The sequence below is a fragment of the Mirounga leonina genome, unplaced genomic scaffold, assembly GCF_011800145.1.
Source record: "Mirounga leonina isolate KUSES-001 unplaced genomic scaffold, KU_Mleo_1.0 Mir_180, whole genome shotgun sequence".
NCBI classification, from domain to species: Eukaryota; Metazoa; Chordata; class Mammalia; order Carnivora; family Phocidae; genus Mirounga; species Mirounga leonina.
Genome location: NW_023270469.1, coordinates 34,755,048 through 34,780,095, shown reverse-complemented (window position 1 = coordinate 34,780,095; position 25,048 = coordinate 34,755,048). Strand labels below are relative to the sequence as shown.

Genomic DNA, 25,048 nt, shown 5'->3' with positions numbered 1-25,048 from the left:
GCTAATCTCAGTTACATTTCTTCCTCATGCCCAAGGCAATAAACTTTTGCCAGTCTTTGGGTAGTGGGCTTCATTGCCTGACACTAATGCTTATGAAACCAAGGTCACATGCTCAGCCTCTACTGTGTCTTCTTCCTAAGACCCCACTCAGCTCAGTTCAACAAAACATTTGCCAAGTGTCTACTCTCTGCCATTCTGGGATAAATGCAGAAATGCAACTATGAATAAGGCATGATTCCTATCCTTAAAGAGATTACAGTCTGAGAGAAGATGGGAACATACACAGACATTTCAGGGAAATGTGACAAGAACAAAACACTGCAACTTCTAGAGAAGGGAACTTGGCTCCCCATCCTGAGGGCCATGTATCAGTGCCTGAGCTGAGTCTGTAAAGGTGCTGTATAGGCAAAGATGAGGGAAGGAAGAGGAGATTTGCATTAGCAAAGGCAAGGAAGCATGCAACACCATGGTTTATTGGGGTGGGGCATGAAACAAGCAATTCAGGATTACCACAGCTCTCAAGATAGGGAAGGTATAGGAAATCAGGTGGAGACATAACTAAGGACCTGCTGATGGAAGGCTCAGTCTCAGTCCTGGAGGGAACAAGGACTCAAAGATTTCAAGCAGGTGAATATCAGTGGTCAGACCAATATTTTAACAGCTCTCTGGGGGCTGAGGGTGATAGGGATTTGAGGAGAGCAACAATGGAAAAAGAAGATAGGTTCATTAAGTCACTGGGATGATTCAGATGAGAGATGATAAGGCCTTGAATGAAGGTGATGGCAGTAGGGACAGACCAAAAGTTGAGGAGTCAAGAAATAGCATTGTTCCTCTAGCCTAAGATATCTGATATAATATATACAATTAATGTGATGGTGTTCATGCTTGTGTTTTGTTCAAAAAGTGATGAGTCAACAGTGCTACCTTCCAAACCAATCTTAAAAACAGCGCCTCTTAAAATTGAAGAAATACATGGGCGCCTGGGTGGCTCAGTTGGTTAGCCGACTGCCCTCGGCTCAGGTCATGATCCTGGAGTCCCTGAATCGAGTCCCGCATCGCGCTCCCTGCTTGGCAGGGAGCCTGCTTCTGCCTCTGACCCTCCCCCATCTCATGTGCTCTCTCTCTCTCATTCTCTCTGTCTCAAATAAATAGGTAAAATCTTTAAAAAATTGAAGAAATACAGTGAGTAGAAGATAACCCAACAGGGTTCTTGATTGGTTGAATGTGGATAGTAAGGGAGAAGAGGGATACAGCCACCTCAGATGCCTAAGATGACTTCCAGTTGCTGGCCTGAGTGAATAAAATCATTCAGTTAATTCACACATGTCTGGAACACCCTCCTCCTTTTCCTTCCCTTGCCTGAACTTCAAAACCACTTTATGTACAAGTCATGTATCCTTGCTGCATACATCAATTCCTGGGATACCTGGTCTTACACTAGACTGAAGGTTCTTGAGTGTAAAGACTCTCTCTTCCTCTTATTTGCATTTCCCACAATACCTTATATATAGGAAGCACACAGTATATCTCTGATGAATGACTGACTGAATGAATAAAGCAAATGAGCGCATAAATGTGGTGCCCCACTACCCTTTTCATCACTACCATCACCACGCCCATCATAGGACAAACCAAGTAGGTAAAGGGGAGGAGGATGGTTCAGTGAAAACTCAACCCCACTCCTGGAACAATTTAAGATTTATAGCTTGGAAAAAGAGTAGAGGTCAAGAACATCATCTCCATGTATGGAGATTCTATTTCACTTTTACTAAAAGGGCAGACCACCTTATAAAGCTCTGCTTGTACCCTCCTTGATGCACATTTATTGATCCAGCTCTGAATGCAGGGCCTTCTCCCAATGTTCTTCAAACCAGTGACCCAGCCCTCCAATGGGTTTACATAGCTTCCCCATATCTGAGAATTTTCCCACCCAAAAATGAGATCTCTCTTCCCTACTCACCCAGCATTAGTTATACCTTCATTCTCCTCAGAGAGACATTGGCTTCAGCCATTGCTTTGACAGAGAAAGGCAAGATTGCAATTGAAAACTTCATTACATTAAACATGGCAATCACACTAAATGCCTGAGGAACAAAAGAGAGGTATAGGGTTTAGGATGAGATATTGCCTTGGCTCTGAACAATTATATCCATGGGAATTATATTTGCTGAGATGAGAAATGATGGCACAGTTGGAATTTTTACAGGAACTTTTTTTTTTTTCATGGTTCACAAACCATGGGCTGGCAAATTAGTGATAGCAATGTCTTAATCTCTTTTGCTTTGAATTTTCATCAGAATGGTGGGATCATATGATACATGTCTTTCTCTGTTTGACTTATTTCACTCAACATAATACCCTCCAGTTCCATCCACGTCGTTGCAAATGGCAAGATCTCATTCCTTTTGATGGCTGCATAATATTCCATTGTATATATATATACCACCTCTTCTTTATCCATTCATCTGTCGATGGACATCTTGGCTCTTTCCACAGTTTGGCTATTGTGGACATTGTTGCTATAAACATCGGGGTGCACGTGCCCTTTTGGATCCCTACTTTTGTGGATGGAACTGGAGGGTATTATGTTGAGTGAAATAAGTCAAACAGAGAAAGACATGTATCATATGATCTCACTGATATGAGGAATTCTTAATTGCAGGAAACAAACTGAGGGTTGCTGGAATGGGGGGTGGGGTGGGAGGGATGGGGTGACTGGGTGATAGACACTGGGGAGGGTATGTGCTCTGGTAAGCGCTGTGAATTGTGCAAGACTGTTGAATCTCAGATCTGTACCTCTGAAACAAATAATGCAATATATGTTAAGAAAAAAAAAAGAAGAAGGTAGCGGGAGGGGAAGAATGAAGCGGGGGAAATCGGAGGGGTAGACGAACCATGAGAGACGATGGACTCTGAAAAACAAACTGAGGGTTCTAGAGGGGAGGGGGGTGGGAGGATGGGTTAGCCTGGTGGTGGGTATTGAGGAGGGCACATTCTGCATGGAGCACTGGGTGTTATGCACAAACAATAAATCATGGAACACTTCATCTAAAACTAATGATGTAATGTATGGGGATTAACATAAGAATTAAAAAAAAATGGTGGGAGATTTATCCCCTTTTCTTTGTCAGTCCAGAGAAGACAATGTCCAAGGAAGGCCTCTAATTGAACGTGTTTGGAAGTCTTCATCCACATCCTTACATGGCCTAGACCATTCATTCAAAACCCCATGGATTGTCCTAAATTATCCCCTTCTCCCAGTTGCTTCAGAGGTCTCTGACCCTTCAAATCTAGAGCATCCTTTTCCATACCATATTCAGCCCCAGGATGAAGACAGAAGATTCCTGGAGGGACGGGTTGGCCCATGCTGGCTGGTGGAGAGTGACTTCTGGCTCTCCTGCCCCCGGGGTCTAGCCTCCACCCCTTGCCTCACCACATGCCTGAGACAAATTTAAAAGCCTCTGTTCAACTGCCATTCCCAAAAAATCACCCCCCCTCCTTACTGGGGCTTTTCTCACTGAACCCTGCCTGGTAGGTGGTTAACATCATACAGCCTCAATGAAGATAAGTTTCCTTGCTCCATCGGTGCCCCAGGGGTGCATGATTTCATCTCTCAGATTTCATCTTCTCATCTGTCCAACTTGTAATTAGCAGCTTCTCCCTAAGCACCCATTTAAGAAATTAATAACACAATTTCCATCAACAAATCCAGAGCGATCCTTCCTGCTGTTGAATAGGCCCCATGGACAAAGCCCTGGGCTTCAACTAACCGTCATTAGTTCGGTAAGGGGACAATGAAGAATGCTGTCTTCATCACATCTGGTCCCAAATCCATCCCCAAAGAGAACTCAGCTCCCCCAGGTCCCCAGGCACGATCTTGGCTCAGAAAACCCAGGCCTTGGTCGACAGAGCACTCAGGCTTCCTGATGTGAGCCAGCACCTGGGGCTGACCTCCTACTGATGTGGCCCTGACAGAGAAGCCAAGGGATTCCAAATCTGAAGAAATATGTGCCTTGCATTCAGGGGAATTTGTTCTTGGTCTACATTTCTTCTAAATCATCATTTTAGAAAATATTAACCATGTGTACTCAATTTGGTTTTAAATTTGCTTGGTGTGTTGCTGGGGAAAGAATGTTTTGTTGTCGTTTGGGATCACAGAACACAGTCACAATAATTGAGAAGCATTCTGTTGAGGCTTTGGTATGTCATTGCCATTCATTCTGGCTTTGGGTTCATGGCTGAATTCAAGCCCCCAGAGTGTGTGAGTAAACTGCATGTGAAGAACCCAAGAAAATAAAAAGCACATCACAAAGAAACACAGGGAAGTAACAGGACTGACAGCCTCACAACAGATGCCGCCCCCCACCCCGCCGCAAAAGCATCCTGCCTTCTCACACATCCCCCTTCCCTTCAAGATCTGTGACTTTTGGTGCAACTATTGCTCTTTAAGCATACTTGCTTATTTTGTTCTCTCTCTCTCTCTCTCTCTCTCTCTCTCTCTTTTTTTTTCTTGCTTTTATTGACTTTCCTCCATTCACTTACCCTTCAGACACTGGGTTTAATATCTCAGCTGTTTGTTTATTTCAGCCAGGGGCTGTTTCTGATCTAGCCCAGAGTTTCTTTACCTTTGAGTGCACAGGCCCCCTTGTAAAAAAAACCTGAGCATCTCACATTCATTCTAATTCTCCCTCAGAGGCTTTCAGCCCAAAATCTCCTGGCCTGGGTGAGCATCAGGCTAATAAGAACAACAAACACTTACACAGCATTTACAACGTACCAGGCGCTGTTCCACGTGCCTTACATAAAAGAACTCCTTCAGTCCTCACAACCACAGGGACTATCATAACCCCATTTATAGATAATAAAACCAAGCAAGAGAGGTTCAATGAATTGCCTTCCATCATAGTAAAGTACCAGAGTTGGGATTTAAAAAAGGGGTATTCTGACCCTAGCATCTCCCAGTACCTACAACTCCTCCCACCCCACCCAGAGAACTCCCACAAACTCTGCTTCTTGTAAAGCATATGAATAATTGTGACTAAAACAGCCAAGTGCTCATCTGATTTCAGTTTTGTTTTCCAAATGTCAAACTGTGTTCCAACATTAAACACTACCCCTGCACTGACATAGACTGGATAAGAGTCACTGTTAGGCTCTCCTGGGCTCCTTGTCAGCCCAAGCACTTGTTTTTAAAAGTCAAGATAGAATTCTGGCCCTTCTGTGATTGGGTATTCTGGTGCCAATGCTGGGCCTTTGCAAGCAGGGAGAAACTTCCCACCTGGCACTTGCCAGTGTTGGAGTGTGAAGGAGGCCAGTTCTAGAGATGGTTCTTACCACCGGGGCGGTGAGCCTGCGTCTCAGGAGGATGTGGCAGGTGAATGTCAATACAATGGCTATTGTAGATGCAATGGGGGCCAGGGCTGAGTTTCCACTTTGGACAAATCCAGCTTTTTCCAGTAATTTCCTTTCCCTCTTCCTTATATCTGTAAATAGAAAATAGTCCATGATGGATTTATTTTTGCAGCACTAAGAAATGTATTTACCCTTATCTTATCCTCCTGCAAAAAAGTATTAAGGATTCCTGTTGTGAAGTTTAAATGAAAGGAAGCACAGAAAGTCCTGGGCACAAACTGGGGGCTCAGTGCATGTCAGCTGCCATACTGGATGGTTTCTGAGGTCTCTTCCAAACCTGATTCTCTGTGTCAAGAGTCATACACTTGGATGCCTACAGAAGCCAGCCAAGTAATGTAAATGAAGGGAGTGAGCAGAGAGTAAGACCAGAGGGAGGGTGTGGAGTATAGCAAAATGGGGACCACATGCCTCAGTGAAAGGGGCCTCCACCTCTCAGTGCAGGGCAGCTCAGGGTCACCAGACTTTCAACTGTTCTGAAGTCTGGGATCTGGAATTTTGTGGGACATCTTTCTACTTGTAAATGTTGGGAACTAATTGAAAAAAGTTTTTAAACTGTAAAACCAAACAAAACGCATGTGACAAACCTGAAGACTGCCAGATTGGGGCTCCTGTCTTTTGTCCCAGGTACAACTACCAAAGCCCAAGAGCATTTATCCCTTTCATAAGTCCAGATGGGGTCCGTGCCTTTGCACTGTTCAAAAGTTAAATTCAAGCCTCCTTCTCCTGGTGTTTAAAGTTCTTCACTCCAATTCCAGCCTCTTCTGCAAGAACCCTTTCACCCTGGCAACATGGGGCCATTGCCATTCTTACTGAGTGCTCTGGGGAGCACTGCACAAGGCTCTCATTTGATCACTCTCATCACTGTGTGACAAGGGAGAGGCTATCATTATGCTCTCTGGCAGGACAGGAAAGTCATCACAGGTTAAGTAACTTGCTTTTTAAGTGGTCATGGCAGAGTTGGAACCCAGTTCTATGGCAGTCCAAAGCTCAGCTGTCCACATGCCCTTTGCCTCTAGGATACCACCCACCTCCTTGTCCCGAAGCACTCTCACATACCCACTTCAGGCCTTTGTTCCTGCTGGGGGTCTTCCCCAGCTCTGTCTGTGTCTGAATCCTTGCTATCCTTGAAGGCCTTTCTAAAATGCCACTTCTGCCATGATGCTCTTTCTGATCTCTCCAATGTGATGTGCTCACCCTCTCACCCTCCTAGAACTTCTCTTCATTTCCTTTGTGGCATTTTCCCCATTTCACCCTACAGTTATTTCATGTGTTCACTCATTCAACAAATGTTAACCTGATGTCTACTATTGGCCAGGTGCTGTGCTTGGTGTTGGACAATATAGGAATAAACAGAGTCTCAGCTCTCTTTCCATAGGGGAGATAGACAATAAAGAAATAAACAAACAAATTCTATCATTACAAATTTGTTGGATGATATGAAAGAAATGAACAGGGTGAAATGATTAAAAGGAACTGGTATAGAATGGACCTGCTTAGAACTATAGTCAGGAAGGCCTCTTTGAGTCAGCAACATTGAGAAGAGTTACAAAGTCACCATGAACATCTAGCACAAGAGCATTTCAGGCAGAGGGAACAGCAACTGCAAAGATCCTGAGGCATAAATGAGCATGGATGTTGTTCTAAAAAAAGACAGAAGGTTCCATGGCCCAAGCGTGTTATCAAGGGTTAAGACAAGCTGTGATGAGATCAGAGAGGTCTTCAGGGGTCAGATCATGTTGGATAATAGGCCATATAGAGGAATTTGGATTTAAATATTTTATTTATCTATTTGAGAGAGAGAAAGAACAAGCAGGCAGAGGGGCAGAGGGAGAGGGAGAAACAGATTCACTACTGATCAGGGAACCCGATGCAGGGCTCAATCCCAGGGACTTTGGGATCATGACCTGAGCCGAAGGCAGACACTTAACTGATTGAGCTACACAGGCGCCCCAGGAATTTGGATTTAAATCAAAAGCCCTAAATTGGAATAATCTAAGTGTGATAAGAAGCCACTAAAGATTTTTCAGCAGGGAAGGACAGGATCTGATTGACATTTTTAAAAGGTCACAGTGGTTTCTGAGTACGTAATGGATTTTATGTATGGGAAAGAAGAAAGCAAGTGTTGCATCTAGAAGTTCTTTCCATAGTCCAGAAGGGAGAGAATATTGGCTTGCACTAGGGTGGCAACAGAATGAAGAGCAGCAGATTCCAGATGTATTCTAGAGGTAGAGCCAACAAACTTATAGCTATTGTTGAGCTTAGTTAACTCATTGTCCCTTCATCTTAGAAGCAGGGACCTTTCTCTAATCATTTTACACAGCTCCCATGACCTGGCACATAGTAGGAAGTTGATAAATATGTATTGAGTTAAACTGACTCGAATTAAATTGAGTTGAATTAAACTGAACTAAGTCAAATGGAATCAAGTTTAATCAAATCATTGAACTAAAGTGAGTTCAATGTGTGAGGAAGTATATCTGGGTCTTCAAGGAAGGTTCCAAAAGGTTGCCAGTGTCCCAACCTGCAGCACTTCCTTTGGCAAGCTCAGAAGCAAGTTTTCTAAAGCCACTTCCTAAAACACAGATACACAGCTTCAGGCCCAATTACACGCTGATCTAAAAGTGTAATTGTAGATCCAGAGAGTCAATTGTAACATTGGTTCGGATCAGTAACCAGCCAATCACCTGAGTCTATGTCAGCAATTATGTAAATGTTCCTGCAATTAGATTTGCATTTATACTTGATTGTAATGGTTTTAATATCATTTTTTAAAGCTATATATGTGTCCTCATATCTGTGTAAGGAATGTCAAGTCAGGGAGTCATGCAATCATGATGAGGTTGCTGCAGGCAAGGAGATATATATGTTAAGTGTGAGTGTGTGCCTGTATATGTGTAGACATCTTCTAAGTCAAGGAAATAGCTTGAGATAGCTCTTCTTCTTCTCATAATATTTTCGTGGATTATTTTTGCAAAAGGTAACCAGTCAGTACCAGCATCCACATGCCTTCCTAAAGTCTAAACCATATGTTGCTCACCTGCTAAGCATTTGGGTTCACCAGAACAGATGCCTGGGTCTATTAAAATCTCTGCAATCCTTTGAAAAACCTGAAAAGCAGCTCAGGGGGTCCCCACAACTCCCTTTCTGGAATGCCTGGCCCCAGGAACCTTAAGAACCCCCTAGAAGAGCACATTCTACAGGGTAAGTTGTTCTTCAAGCACTTGCACATCCTACCTTGAATGGTACTGGTAAAAGATTTCTCCCAGGCATACATTTTAATCAGCTTGATGCTGGTCAGAAACTCATTCATTGTCTGAACTCGCTTGTCTGTCACCAAAATTGCTGATCTTCGGAAAGCTGAATTGAGCTTAGCCATAAACATCTGAAATCAAGGTACAAACAGTGTTCAGAGAGAATTGCTGAGTTGCAGTTGGCCTAAAAATCCAGGGATCAGAGTATAAGTGCCAGGAAAAATTCTAAGGGAAGCTGGACTGAGATTCTCAGCCATCCTTCCCTTAAGTTGTGGCAGCCAGTGTGGACCAGGGGACACCACTGGGGATCAGGCAGATGATACAAATACATGAGTTGCTAGGATGCAAAGAGAATGTTGGGGACTTTGACAAACTGAAAAGCATGCCTCCCTCCCCCAGGGCATTCAAATTCAAATTCTTAAAAAAAAATACACTGTGCCAACAAAAGAAAGCACATTTGGGAGCACAAAGTGGGGGCACAGGCTTCAGTTCCCTGCCCTGGAAATGAAACCTTCTATCCAGTTCAGCAAAACATGTGTGCAAAATGCAAGCATACAGCAGTTACAATTGCAAAGACCTGCCGTTACCTGGATGGGGATGAATATGATGTAAACAGATATCCCAATGAGAGCTGTGGGCCCCAGAATGAAAAAGGCATACACTGCACAAACAGCCATTAGGATAGGGATGGTGGCTGGCAAGGGACAAAACAAGGCAGCTTCAAACAAGGAATAACTATCACTTGATAGTATATTGAGCACCTGGAAAGAAAGCACATGGATTCAGGCTTTGGAAGCGTCACCCAAACATCTCCTCAACTGAGGAGAGGAGAGAAAACACTGCCTTAAGGGGGAGGGGTATTGTCAAGGGACCAACATGATGAATTTTGTGGCTCCCACGCTGATCTGATTTTGAAGAGGCCAGTATTTTAAGACTGAGAATCCCAATGAAGAAAGACGTCAAGAGTAATTAATATTATCATCTAAGAGCATGCTGGAGAGATGGCTAGCTTTTTTTACCATCTACCTTTTATCTATCTCTCCTTCTTCCTGCTTTATTCAGAGCAGCAACATGCCCAGCTAAAAAACTACATTTTTTAGCCTCCTTTGTGGAAAGAGTATGGCCATGTGACTATGTCAAGGGCAATGAGATAGATATAAGCCAAAAATGTCAAATGGGAGTTTGGAAATGCATTCTTAACGGGAGTCAACTCAGCTTACAGAACATACACCTTTATTCTTTTCTCCTTCCTTTTACCAGCTATCTGAAACATGACTGAAATGGCTGGACCTCCAGCATCCATCCTGAACTATTTTGGGAGCCAAGCACTAGGATAGTGACAAAGAAAGGTAGGAAGATCCAGAAGTCCCCATACCAGCCCTGAATAGCTCTCTTCCAGACTCCTTTTGCAAAAAGTGGAATAAATTCATCTTGCTTAATCTACTGTTATTTTGGATTTTCTTGTTCTATGCAGCTGAGTTCATCTTAACTGATAGAGGATGCTTTGGACATAATGAAAGAGCAACTGTAAGAAAGAGGCAAGTCTTCCCCCTTGCCTCACTGGAATTCCCTTGACTAAGGAAATTTTATTGTGTAAATGGTGAGGATTTTATTGCTAAGGTTCAAGGGCTTAAGAAAATATAAATTCAGTCAGTTAAGGGACTGCTGGGTGGCTCAGTCAGTTAAGCGTCCCACTCTTGTTTTTGGCTCAGGTAATGATCTCAGGGTCGTGAGATCGAGCCCCATGTTGGGCTCTGCATTGGGTGTGGAGCCTGCTTGAGATTCTCTCTCTCCTTCTGCCCCTCCCCCCACCATCTCTCTTTCTCCCTCTCTAAAGAAAGAAAAGAAAAGAAAAAAAGAAAAAAGAAAGAAAATATAAATTCTGAAGTCCAGTAGGCATAGTCTTTATTATGGCTTTAGCACCCCAAACTCTACACAGAGTTATTGGATCAATTCCTCACTCATTTTTTAAATGCCTGTGGTATATTCCATAGTGCCTCAGTGTCCCTTTTGACAATCAAAGGGATTAAATGAGGTCACCCCCAAGCCCTGTCTCAGCTGGAACAGGAAAACATTTCCAAATTCTTCAGTTTGAATGGAGCCTGCCTTTCACTGAATTCCTCTGATGTTTTGAGTCTCCATCACCTCATTTAGCAGGGAGATGGGCCATAACGGGCAGGACAGTGGACAAATAAAAGGAAGGCATATGCACCAACCAGGAAGCACATCTCAATCATATTCAGAAAACTCAGGATTTAATTTCCTAAATTAAACCCTGGACCAGCTTACCTCGCCAACAGAGATGTGTGCCAGCGTCTTGAAGGACACCAGGTTTTCGAAAACCAGGGTGGAGACAGCCACCTTCAGCCGGATTGCTGTGCGGTAATTTATAGCCCAGGCAAGAGCCCAAAAGAGCACTTTGGTAAACTCAGTAGCAAAAAGTGCTATGCACAGGCCAATGCCAACCCAGACATTCCTAGAAATGCTCTCGGTCTGTTGGAGGATTTGGTGAATGAGAACCGTCTGTAAAACAGCACAATGGAGAGAGGAGAGGGCCCCCGGGGGTTGAGGTTGGTATAGGAAGCCTCAGATAATGCCGGCAAGCTGACTTTATGAGGCAAACTTTTTAATTAATTTCAGTGGCAGCTGCTGTGCTTGACAAGGATTAGCTTTATGAAAATTTGCCCCCAAGGAGCTCAAAGATAATGACAATGTACTAAACCCACCAGCTCGTAGAGAAAGTAACTAATGACATTCTTTGCCAGTCTGGGGACCTGTTTGACAAGGCAGGAGAAGGGCCACCCTCACTCACCGGCCCTATGGCTGCCATGATAATGCACAGGATATTGGCCACAATATCCATCAAAACACGTGTCCTCTGGAATTTCCAGACCACTCGGCCCAGAGAGGCTTTCTCAGGACCCATACTTTCTACCTCTTCATCCCAAAGGATTCGAAATCTGTGATGAAAGAACAGGAAGAAGGAACAAAAGGGACTTACATTTCCACTTGCTATTTGAAGCTACTTCGATGGACAAACCTCCCAAGGGTGTTCAGCACAACCCTCATCTCTGGCAGTGGTGGCTCCACACAAGCAGCACTGATTTTCTTTTCTTCTTTTCCAGGGCAGATGGGATATGGGAGGGACAGGAGGGCAAAGCCTTGGCACAAGCACCAGCTGGTACCTGGCACTTGGGCACTTTCCAGGCTTTCATTTCCTGCTCCTACTGCCCATCTCTGGCACAATACCAGTTCTGATAAAAAAGACAGAGGCAACAGAGAAATGATGAGAGTAATCTTCCCCAGGGTGAGGAGGAGTTTGTCCATTTCAAAGATCTGAAAGAAGGCCAGTGTGACAGGAGTGTGATGAAGGAGAAGAAGGGCTGACATGACACTGGGAGGAGAGGCAAAACCAAATCCTGTGGGACCTCATGGTTCTCAGGAAGGAGTTTAGGTTTATTTTCTCAAGCAAAGAAAGCCATTGCAGGTTTTTAAGCTGAAGTGATAAGATCATTTTACATAGCTAAAAGAACATTCAGGTTGCTGTGAGAATAGTGGATTATAGGGGGAACAAAGGCAAAAGCAGGGGGACCACAGCAGGAGACTGTTGACATCCAGGGGAGAAGTGGCAATGGTTTGACACTGGATTTAAGGGAAGTACATTTCAGGAAGGATGGACAGGGGCGTACTGATGAAGTAGACGTGAAAGAAAAGGGAAGGAGGATAAAGGACCCCAATTTTCTGGCTCAACCAAATGTGTGAATGGAGTTTGTCAAGAAGAGGAGAAGAGCATCATCAGGTTGGGGCCCAGGATCAAGAAAGTAGCTTCAGATATAAGATGCTTGTGAGTCATCCAAGTCCAGCTGTCCAGTTGGATGCAGGGCATATGAATTCAGAGTCTGGAAGAGAGGCATGGACCAAAGTGGCATGTTATTAAAAGGTTGTGTTTGGTGTTGAGTCTTTGCAATGGATAAGCTCACCTAGGAATAGGCATAGTGTGGAAGAGAAGAGGATCCAAGTTGATGTTGGGTAGATGGAAGGAAACATTAAAAATAGAAAGAGAAGTTTGGACCAGAGAAGTAGAAAGAAAATCCAATACTCCACAGGCACTTGTCCAGCCCCTTCTCTCTGATCTCACTGGCAACTTTCTCTGGATTGTAGATTTGGGAAATTACCATTGAATGAGATATCTGCAGCACATGGGTGAGGGGAAGCACAGTTGTAGAAACAATTGCAAGACCATGATTAAAACTCCCAGCCCTTTAAGCACATACTCCAGGCTATGCCTTGCACTTTACCCCATGTGGCCAAAGATAAGACTCCCAAAAGAAAGAAGTGCAGAAAAGGCTTAGAGAAGTTCCACATTGTTTAAGACATTATGATTCATCACAACCTCAAAGGTCAAAGCAGCTGGTAGAAAGAATGAAGTTAATGTCTTTATCCTTATGCTGACATGGAAAAGTCTTTATAAATGCTTACTGTAAATAGCAAAATGGTTAACCATTCTATAGTATGATTCACTTTGTTTAAAGAAAAAAAAATATGACATGTAAGTGGGAGGACGAAGAGTTACTGATCTGCAGAAGATGGTACCACAGGATATGCTTAATTAGAGTAGAAAAAATTCTAGACATATCAACACCCACATTTAGCAATGCTGACCTCTGCGGAGCAGAGCAAGAGTACAGTGGGGATGCTCCCATGGCCTAAATGTCTGTTGCTTTAACATTTTTAGAATGAATATGAATTATGTTGAACCAATAAATTTACATTTTTTGCAAGTCAAAATTTTCAAATATTGGCAGTTTCATTTGGTTCAACCTAAATGTATTTTGCAATGTAAAAGCCCAATGATGATTTTTAAAGTAAAACAAACATGATGCCTGGAGCTGCACTAGCAGCAGCCCGGGTGGGTCTGGCCAGCACAGTGTAAAGTGAAATGCTGGCCACCTTCGTCCTGATGTAGAGCTCCTACAAACCAGTGACAGCCCAGCCAGCATGCTCCTGAGCCTCAGGCTATAGCTCACAAGCAGTCCTTTTTCCACACCAACTCTCCCCAGTCCTCACTTCCCCAGAGACTGGGCCAGCAATTTCAGTCAGCTCAACCCACATTTCAGAGAACAGCCACCAACGAGGGCCCCCAAGGACCTGGAGGTGTCCATTTCCACACCCAGGAAAGGGGAGCACTCAAAGGGCTCATGGGCCCCTGCATAGGGTGGGCTCCTCTCCTGAGGTGACCCAAGGGAATCCTGGTACCTTTTGGCATTGGTGTCCGATGAGTCATATGGTGACAGCGGGGGCAGGGTATCCACAGTCAGTGTGCGCTTGTAGCCCCTAACCATCACTGGTGTGAGCCAGGAAAATGTAGCAAAGGAGAGCAGTCCCGCATCATCCACAGGGTTGGGTGCCAGCCTAAGGTAAATGAGATACTCTGTCTTCCAGGGCATAGTGGTCATTGCCCTGAATCCCTGACTTGAGTTCTTAACTGTAGTAAAAACCACAGCCACACTTCAAAGCTGTGAGTCCCACCTGTTAGCCCTTTGAGCAATGGTGTGTGCTGGGACCAGCTCATATCAGCTTGTGAGAGCTGATTGTAAAATTTTCAAGAGTTTTGCAAGTTAGTTGCTAAACATGGCCAGTATTAAAAGTTACATAATTTTAAATAAATCATCTTAAGGACAAAGGTAATAAGCACTTGAAACTCACCACTTCCTAATTATTTTACTAGATTTTGCTAGTATCTATGGTCTTTAGATTATGTAAATCTATTGCATCTATATGGTAGAAATACCATATAATAGGGTGCTACTGTGCATCTCTTCCCAACAGTATTCAGTGACATCACACTGACTTGAAATAGGCCATGGTAGGCCATAAGAGCTGATAAATGTTACAAACCATGGAATTTTTTTTAGTGAGCCAGTGTTCAAGCCTCATGACCATCCCATGGGAAAGAGGACACCTGACCCATTTGTCATGAGGAAATGAAGACCTAGAAGCTGATTATCAGAGGAGTGAGGTGCATGTGTTGTGCTCTCGGGAGGATAAGGAAGGTGCAGAGCAGGACATGCCACCATGGGGGGCGGGGGGCGGCGGCGCTGGGGAAGCTACCTAAGCAGGCACATACTGGCGGCAAACTCGTGGTTCTGCAGATCAGGAGGATGGAATGAATTAAAATATTTAAAGTGCTCTGGCTACATAAATATTAGCTAGCAGATAAAAAAAAGAAGATGGAGAAGGGGAAAGGGAGGAGGAGAAAGAAGAAATGGAGAGAAGCAGGAGGAAAAAGAGGACAAACAAGTAAAAAGAGGAGGAGGAGAAAGAGTAAACAGTCGAAGAGAAGGAGGAGAACAAAAGAAAGAAGAGGAAGAGGAAATGAAGGAGGAAAAGACCTTGGTTTTGCCCTTGAGAAATTAATCATCTAAGACAGAATAAAGTCAGAGACATGGAGTAGTATCTACTGATTACTAAGTCATTAATATATTCTGGACCCTGTAAAAGCTTTATATTTGTAGCAGATGCTGTCAGGATGCCCTGGGTCACAGACTCTTGGCTCAAGCTGACAGCATCCCAACTCGAATGAGAGCTATGCCTCTTTTCACCACCTGTTTCGGTGCCTTCTCAGGAGCATAAGTGCAGCACAGAATTGCAGGGTGCTGATGCCTCCAGGAGCAAATCTTAACAAATGGAGTATAGGAGCCCTTGGATAAATGCACCCCCCTCATCCTTTGGGTGGAAAAATTTACACTTTCACAGGAGGACCTAGTAGAATCCACTCCCCATTCCTACAGCAGTGACACTGATGACACCATGTTGTCCTTCCCTGACCCACTTCCCCTAAATCCTCCCTCCTGCTTCCTGGGATCACTTCCTAAATGAGCTACCTGCATCCAAGTTCTCAACTCACATTCTGCTTTTGGAGAACTCAAGCTAAGAGAAAATTAACAATGTACTATGTACCTGGCACATGGTAAAATTTTCTAAAAGATGGCTTTTATGATAAAGTCATACTTACCTCATAGAATTATTACAACAAATCAGAGGAATGTACGAAGGGTAGTATAATGACACCATTTCATAGACAAGAACATCATGGCACAGAGAAGCTAAAGTACTTGGCCAAAATCTTACAGCTGATCAATGGTAGAACAATGATTCAAACCCACTGCTTGCTGACTCCAGGGTCCCATCATTCTCTTAAGCACTACACCACATTTCCTCTCCACAAAGCAATATAAACTTAACCAAAACAGTGAGTAGTTAGTGCTTTCCTGCCTGGGGCTAATTATGGTAGCCTATACCCTCAACTTTCAAACTTTGCCTCTCCCCTCAGAGAGCTCAAGGTGTATCTTCAGTCCAGAGATTCTAGAAGAGAGCAATGCTGTATCACCTCACTATAGAGATGCCACTTGGCCTTCTGCTGTTCAGAAGACAGGACACAGGACCCTTTCCATGTAGAAAAGGCAGCATTTTATAATATTGTAACTAATATAATATTAATCATATCATATCATATCATGTTATAGTTAAGCATGTAAGCTTGAAAGTCAAGCTGCATGTGTTCCTATCCTGCAGTTCAAAATTGACTTAATTCCCTCTCCCCATCTGTATAACAACCTCTTGGAATGTGAGTTTGCAGCTGCTTCCATCAGTAGATCTAGTCTATTTCTCCACATCTGGAATCTGAGCTGACTTGTGACTTAATTTGGTCAATAGAATGCTGTGAAAGAAATTGTGTGCCAGTTCTGAGCCTGAGTCTCAAGAAACTCTACATGCTTCAACTCATCCTTTTGGCAGTCTACTCTAATACTAAGTGATCTAGCCCAGGATACCCTGATGGGGATTGATAGCCCATGTGGCCCACTTATCCCCCTTGCCCCAGTCAACAGTTACCTTGCTGACCAGCAGATTTATAAGTAAGCCTACTCAAGACCAGATGAATCACCCAACTGAGCCCAGCCCAAGTTGCTGACCCAACCATAAAATTGTATGCTAACTAAATGGCAATTGTTTTAGGCTTCTAAGTATTAACAGTTAGGAAGTTTGTGTGTTACAGAGAAAAAACTAACTGATGAACTTTGGGCAAATTACTTAACTTCTCTGTGCCTCACTTCTCCATTGGATAAAGATAATAATACCTCCATGGTGGTTGTGTTATACAAAAACAATGAATCATGGATCACTACATCAAAAACTAATGATGTATTGTATGGTGACTAACATAACATAATAAAATTAAATTAAATTTTAAAAAAAAGAGTAAATGAGACCATATTTGTAAAGTACTTGGACAGATTCTGGCACAATGAAAGCTCTCCTTAAACATTGGCTATTGTCTCTCTCTCACCAAAGGATAATAGGAGTAAAGAAGTGGTTAATAAATGGATGGATGAATGGATGGATGGATGGAAGGAAGACAAAAAGACAAGCATATAGAGCAGCCGCATGGGGAGCAGGGCCAGTGCCTACTCTCCTGATGGGCTAGAAACTAATTCTGGAGGTTCTACCCTGGCCCTCCATCCAATCCTCCTCCTGGCTTACCTTGCATAGGGTCTCACTGGGATCATGGTCTTTAGGCTCGGGTCATATCTTTCTATAAAGGATCTCCGATGGCCTCGCCGATCCAGATCTGAGATAAGGTAGGGGACTTCACCCACCATCCTGATGGCAGCCTGGAGCCCTGAGCTCTTGGCCTAGGGACACTTTCACTCTGGAGCAGAAAGATAAGGAAGGTCACTGAGAAATGAGGATACTCTGAAATGGGATCAGGCAGTCCCTACTCTACCCATACTCTACCCAGATCAGCTTCCTTGCTCCAACCCCTTAGACAGTTTCACCAATTAGCTTTCTACATTTAGGGGTCAGGTGGGGGGATGGGGGGTGAGGTGTGGCCAGAAACCCTGCCACATCCCTCAACTCCACTCTGAGGTTTCCTTATTAGCAAGGACATTCAGTGCCTCTTCTTTACCATTTTGGGTTGATGGGGAGCAGAAAGCCTATTGTGGATTGTCTGTTAGGAGCCAGTCTGTAGCCAACCCTGAATCCCAGACCAACAAAAGAGCTCCAGGAAGGTGTGTTTGTTGTCACACAAATTTGCTTCACACAGAGTGAAGTTTGTCACACACACCTCTTTTTCTTCCTGCTTCTTGTGTGTCCACATTGTCCCATACCCAAGGACTAGAGACCTCCAGTGGGACTACCTCTCAAGACCAGGCACATCTGGACAAGCACACATTCCCCCCCCCCCCCCCCACTTCTGGGACCACTGCCCCTAAGGAAAACCAACAATCTAAGTGGAGAGAACACTTTCTGGAGTGCCTGTCCCGTCCATAAACCGACCACCCCATTCACCAATCACTTAAACCTAATGAATAGAGAATAATCCTTGAAGGTTTGCCTATTCTTGGTTTCAGTCCTTTCCTGAATGAGACCCCAGCTCTATTCTTCCCCTATGGTTCCAAACACCTCCCTCTCTATATGCTAGAGATGAATTCTCCCTTTTTACCCAGTTATCTTGAGTTGGTTTCTGTCACTTACCACCACAGGCCTCGTTATTATATATATACATGGGGGTCCCATTCCCATGAATTTTCTCAGAAAGTTTTCATGGCTAGAAACATCCAATGAACCAATTCCCATCAAGGTTTTAATGACTAATAAACCAATGACAGAGTTTGAAATGTTCTCAAATTCAATCTTTTACAAACTCTTCATTATACAGAAGAGGAAACAGAGGCCCAAAGAAGGGAAAGGACTTACTCAAGAATATACGTAGAAGTGACACTGGCATCGTGGCTGAAAAAAGACAACCTTTGTTTGTGTTTCCCCTACTCCCAACAACAATTTGGCATCTATTCACCAGCAAAAGTGCCCTTCTGGGAGCTGTAGGATCCAGCACCATCTGCCAAGAAACCCAGGAGGAGTCTTGCCCACCCAGGTATTAGACAATGGACATAGAGACCTTGGTCCTGACTGTGGGCCCTGAAGTGGCCCATGAATTAACTCCAGCCCCCATTAGCCATGGTCTAGGAGTCCCTGAAAAATATTGCCTCAGACAATCACTAAGGACAAGAGAACCTTTCCAGGTTAAGGTTACCAGTGGAGAATTTCCAGCACACCATTGGAGCAAAAAAATATATAAGCTTGGATGTATTGGAGAGGGAAAGGTTAATAGTTGACTTTATCCACACTACCACTCCCCCAGGGCAGCATAGTTTAGGGTCAGAAGAGATCTTCTCAGCCCATGATTTCTCTCACAGGGGAAAGTGAGGACTGGCTTCCAGAGCTGGCATCCAGCTGTACAGGATACTGACAAAGAAGCCTATTTTTCTTTCACCACATTCAGAGGACTAGTTTCTGAGCTACATGGCAGGTGCAGGAAGATGCTGCAAGAGAGGCTCATAGGACTCTTCATGGGCATTAAAGGAACATGGATCCTACTAACTGCATCATAGACTACATCAAGAAACCTGCTCTTGAGCTGCTGAGGATACCTCATTCACACATGCCTCCAACTGGTTCACAGGCACTGCTAGAATTCCACATGCCTCATCTACACACACATCCATCCTGTGGCCAGCTCCCTGTGCATGCTGCCAATGGCAGTGGTAAGAGGAAGCTTTGACAGAGAGCTAGTGAACATGCACAGAAAACCACACCAAATCTGTGGGCTAGGGAGAGACCACAAACTTGAACTTTAGCACCACTTTTAGAAAAACAAAAGGGAGGCTGTCAGCACCTAGCCTGGTGATTTGCAGAATTGAGAGAAAGCATATAGGCTTAAGAATTCTGCCACAAGGAAGAGCAAGAAGTATGGAGCAGGCATATCCATAGAAGGTCTGAGAAAGCCCTAGACTCCATAGCAAGGATCATGGGAAGCATTTCTCTCCCAGAGGCAGTTAGTAAAGATTCAAGGAGGTAACTGATATTTCAAATGTGAAGACAGCAATGCAAAACTTCAAGGAGCATAAAAAATTAAGGAAACATGACACCACTAAAGGACAATAATAATCTTCCCAAAGATATGGAGATCTGCAATTAACCCAATAAAGAAGTGAAAACATCTCTTTTAAGGAAACTCAATGAGTTACAAGAAAACACAGAAAGACAATTCAGATAAATCAGGAAAACAATACACAACCAAAAGGAGAAGTTTAACAAAGAGACAGAAATCGTTAAAAATACCAAACAGAAATTCTGGAAGTGAAGAATACAATGAATAAAATGAAAAGTGTAATAACATCAACAACAGAAAGAATCTATGAGTTAGAAGACAAGAACTTTGAGATAATCCAGGCAGAGGAGAACAAAGAAAGAGTAAAAAAAGAGTGATGAAAGCCTACGTGATCTATAGAATACCATCAAAAGAAACAGTTTGTGAATTGTTGGAGTTTCAGAAAAAAAAAGGGGGGGAGAATGGTAATGGCAGGGTGCCTGGGTGGCTCAGTCAATTAAGTATATGCCTTTGGCTCAAGTCATGCTCTCAGGGTCCTGGGATGGAGCCCTGAGTTGGGCTCCCTGCTCAGCGGGGAGTCTGCTTCTCCCTCTCCCTCTGATCCTCCCCCCTGTTCATGCTCTCTCTCTTAAATGAATAAATAAAAAATCTTAAAAGGAAAACTTTTAAAATCAAAAAAAAAAAAAAAAAAGAAATAATGGCTGTGACGAACCACTAAATTCTAATCCCAAAACCAGTATTATACTATATGTTAACTAACTAGAATTTAAATAAAAATTTAGGAGGAAAAAAAAAAAGAGATAATGGCTGCAAACTTCCCAAATCTAGTTAGAGATTTGAATAGCCAAGCTCATGAAGCTCATAGGTCACCAAAGAAGCTCAACTTAAAGAGATTCTTTCCAACACACATTATAATAAAACTGTCAAAAATCAAACAAAGAGACATTCTTAAAAGCAGCAAGAGAAAAGAAGTTTGTAACTTACAAGGGAAACCCATTAGTGATTTCTCAGCAGAAACTATGGAGGCCTGGAGAGTGAGATGATGTATTCAAAGTGCCAGGAAAACAAAAACAAAAACAAAAACATACCAACCAAGAATACACTAACTGGCAAAAGTATTATTCAAAAATGAAAGTGAGATAAAGACTTTCCAAGACAAACAAAAGTTGAGGGAGTTTATCACCACTAGACCTGCCTTAACAAGAAATGCTGAAGGAAATTCTTCATGCTGAAATTAAAGGATACTAATTAGTGACATGAAAATATGTAACATACTGACTAATGTAAGTATATAGTCAAATTCAGAATACTCTAATACTGTAATATGGTAGTGTGTTAACAATTCTAATATGAAGGTTAAAAGACAATAATTTTTAATAAATACAAATATAAAAGAGACAAATTGTGACATCAATAACATAAAATACAGGAGTAAAAGGGTAGGGTTTTTGTATGTGATCAAAATTAAGTTGTTATTGGGGGGAAGAGAAAGATGGTGGAGGAGTAGGAGACCTAAATTTCATCTGGTCCCAGGAATTCAGCTAGATAGGGTTCAAACCATTCTGAACACCTATGAACTCAACAGGAGATTGAAGAAAAGAATAGCAGCAACTCTCTGAACAGAAAAGCGACCACTTTCTGGAAGGTAGGACATGTGGAGAAGTGAATCCGAGGCGATATTCGGGAAGATAGATGGTGGGGAGGGGTCCTCTGTTGGCCACTACTGGCAAGTGGTAGAGCAGTAGAGCACAAAATTGGAACTTTTAGAAGTAAGCTCTGCTGAGGGATGTCACTCCAGTGGCTAAGCGGGAAGTGGAACCCTCTCTGGGACAATGTGGTCTCAGGACCCTCGGGGTCACAGAAAGACTAGGGGTGCTTGAGTGTGGCAGAGCTCCCAGGAATCAGAGTGGGAAAGCCAGCTGCAGAGACAGAGCCCAGGAGTGGGCTCTCAGCTCAGGGTTGCCATAAACTGTGATCCGTGGCACAGTCGGGCCACTGTTCTTCCAGCAGGGACCCAACAAGTGGCAGATCTGGGGAGACTCCCCCTTCTCCCCCCGGGAGGAGCGGTGTAGGAGTGCACTGCAGGGATCTGCTGGGTTTGGAGACTCCACACGGGGTCGTGTGCCAGAGATAAACGCTTGGTCATAGGCCAGGTGAGCACGGAGTGCAACCAGAGACTGGGGAGATGGGAGTGATTGACTGCTTTTCTCTGGGGGCTCACTGAGGGGTGGAGCCCTGAATTCTTGGCTCCTCTGGGGCAGAGATTGGGAGGCCACCATTTTCACTCTCATCCTCCAAAGCTATATGGAAATCTTGCAGGGAACAAAAGCTCCTGAGAGCAAACCCGAGATTACTTAGCCCGGACCCGGCAAGGGTGGGGCAATTCCGCCTCCAGCAAAGACATTTGAGAATCAGGGCAACAGGCCCCTCCCCCAGAAGATCAGGAAGAACAGCCAGCCAAGATCAAGTTACCAATCAATGAGAATGGCAGAACTCCAGCACTAGGGGAATACTGCACATAGAATTCATGGCTTTTTTCCCATGATTCTTTAGTCTTCCAAAGTTAATTTTTTTATTTTTATTTTCCTTTTTTTTTTTTGAATTTTGCTTTTTCCCTTTTTCAACCAACATCTTAACATTCCCTTTCATAAAAATCTTTTTTATTTTTCATTGTTAGAGTCAAATTCTATCCCTTCATAGTAGTTAACCTTATTTTGGTATATATATATAAGTTGTTCCCTCTTTAAAATTTTGGGATACAGTTTCTTCTAACAGACCAAAATATATCCTAAATCTCTAGTGTGGCTTTGTTCTAGTCTCCTGCCTGATCACATTCTCTCCTATTATTTTTTTATTTAACTAATTATTATTATTATTATTAACAAATAAACTCCTATTTATTACCAACTTCTTAACAATTCCTTTTATAAAATCTTTTATAATTTTCATCTTTACAGTCATATTCCATCCCTTCATCGTATTTACCCTTATTTTTGTACATATATAAGTTTTTCTTTCTTTCTTTAAAATTTTGGGAGGCACTTTCTTCTAACAGACTAAAATACGCCCAAAATCTAGTGTGTGGCACTGATCTAAGCACCAGCCTGATGATACTTGATCATATTCTGGTTTTTGTTTGTTTGTTTTTATCTTTTTTTTTCTTTTTTTTCTCTTTTTTCTTTCTTTCCCTTTCTTTTCCCCTGGTTTCAGGTCTCTTCTGATTTGTTTAGTGTATATTTTTCTGGGGTGGTTGTTACCCTGTTAGCATTTTGTTCTCTTATTCACTTATTCTCCTCTGGTCAAAATGACAAGATGGAAAAAAACACCTCAAAAAAAGGACAAGAGGCAGTACCGACTGCCAGGGACCTAATCAATACAAACATCAGTAAGATGTCAGAACTAGAGTTAAGAATGCTGATTTCTAGCTGGGCTTGAAAAAAGCATGGAAGTTATTAGAGAAACCCTTTCTGGAGAAATAAAAGAACTAAAATCTAACCAAGTCGAGGGCGCCTGGGTGGCTCAGTTGGTTAAGCAACTGCCTTCAGCTCAGGTCATGATCCCAGGGTCCTGGGATTGAGTCCCACATCCGGCTCCCGGCTCAGTGGGGAGCCTGCTTCTCCCTCTGACCCTCTCCCCTCTCATGCTGTTTCTCTCCTGCTCACTCTCAAATAAATAAATAAATAAATAAATAAATAAATAAATAAATAAATAAATAAAATCTTTTAAAAAAATAAAAAATAAAAAATAAAATCTAACCAAGTCGAAATCAAAAAGGCTATTAATGAGGGGCAATAAAAATGGAGGCTCTAACTGCTAGGATAAATGAGGCAAAAAGAGAGAATTAGTCATATAGAAGACCAAATGATGGAGAATCAAGAAGCTGAGAAAAAGAGAGATAAACAACTACTGGATCACGAGGGCAGAATTCGAGAGATAAGTGATACCAAAAGATGAAACAACATGAGGATACTTGGGAACCCAGAAGAAGAAGAGAGAGAGGGGCAGAAGGTATATTGGAGCAAACTATAGCAGAGAACTTCCCTAATTAGGGGAAGGAAACAGGCATCAAAATCCAGAGGCACAAGAACCCCCCTCAAAATCAATAAAAATAGGTCAACACCCCAACATCTATAGTAAAACTTATGAGTCTCAAAGACAAAGAGAAAATCCTGAAATGAACTCGGGAGAAGAGATCTATAACCTACAATGTTAAAAAGAAGAAGAAGAAGAAAGAAGAAGAAAGAAGAAGAAGAAGAAGAAGAAGAAGAAGAAAGAAGAAAGAAGGAAGAAGGAAGAAGGAAGAAGGAAGAAGGAAGAAGGAAGAAGGAAGAAGGAAGAAGGAGAAGAAGAAGAAGAAGAAGAAGAAGAAGAAGAAGAAGGAGGAGGAGGAGGAGGAGGAGGAGGAGGAGGAGGAGGAGGAGGAAGAAGAAGAAGAAGAAGAAGAAGAAGAAGAAGAAGAAGAAGAAGAAGAAGAAGAGGAGGAGGAGGAGGAAGAAAGAAGAAGAAGAGGAAGAAGATAGCAGGAAGAGAAAAATGAAGGGGGGAGGAATTGGAGGGGAAGATGAACCATGAGAGACTATGGACTCTAAGAAACAAACTGAGGGTTCTAGAGGGGAGGGTGGTGGAGGTGAGGGAGCTGAAGGCAGTTGCTTCATTAGTAAGTCCTTACCTATCAATAGATATGTGAAATGTAAATGGATTAAGTTCTTCAATCAAAAGGCTTAGAGTGGCTGGCTGGATGAAAAAATAAGACCCAACTATGTGCTGCCTACAAGAGATTCACTTCAGCTTTAAAGACTCACAGGCTAAGGTGAAGGGATGGAAAAGGGTATTTCTTGCAAGTGGAAACCAAAAGACAGCAGACATTTATATCAAACAAAATAGATTTTAAAGCCAAAAATTATAACAAGAGACAAAGAAAATTACTACATAATGATAAAAGGATCAGTTCATCAAAAAGATATAACAATCATATATATATATTTGTATATATATATATACACATTGTACACAAATATATATATAATACACACACACATATATATTGTATAAATATAAATAGATGATAGATAGATATGTTTTAACAATGGAGCACCTAAATATATTAAGCAAATACTAACAGATCTGAAGGGAGAAATATACAATAATAGTAGGTAACTTTTTAAAAATTCAATTAGCCAATATATAGTACACCATTAGTTTTAGATGTAGTGTTCAACGATACATTAATACTCCACTTTCAACATTTGCTAGATCATCCGGACAGAATATCAATAATGAAACACTGGACTTGACCTACACTTTAGACCAAGTGGACCTAACAAACATATACAGACTGTTCTGTCCAACAACAGTAGAATACACATTTTTCTCAGGAACACATGGAACATTCTCCAGGATAGATAATGATAGGTCACAAAACAAGTCTTAG

At 42.6% G+C, this 25,048-nt stretch overlaps 1 protein-coding gene across 1 annotated transcript in view; it reads right to left on the bottom strand.

Annotated features, from left to right (window-relative positions):
• The window catches only part of ABCC12 (ATP binding cassette subfamily C member 12), a 68,545-nt gene extending 51,222 nt beyond the window's left edge, over nt 1–17,323 (bottom strand). The window contains exons 1-8 of the mRNA XM_035025271.1: nt 17,205–17,323; nt 13,920–14,075; nt 11,476–11,623; nt 10,953–11,186; nt 9,251–9,424; nt 8,647–8,794; nt 5,335–5,483; nt 1,977–2,084 (exon numbers count right to left, since the gene is read on the bottom strand). Of these exons, the coding sequence (XP_034881162.1) occupies nt 1,977–2,084; nt 5,335–5,483; nt 8,647–8,794; nt 9,251–9,424; nt 10,953–11,186; nt 11,476–11,623; nt 13,920–14,075; nt 17,205–17,323 (1,236 nt within the window). The remainder of the gene's footprint in view (nt 1–1,976; nt 2,085–5,334; nt 5,484–8,646; nt 8,795–9,250; nt 9,425–10,952; nt 11,187–11,475; nt 11,624–13,919; nt 14,076–17,204) is intronic.
• Between the last annotated feature and the right edge of the window lie 7,725 nt (nt 17,324–25,048).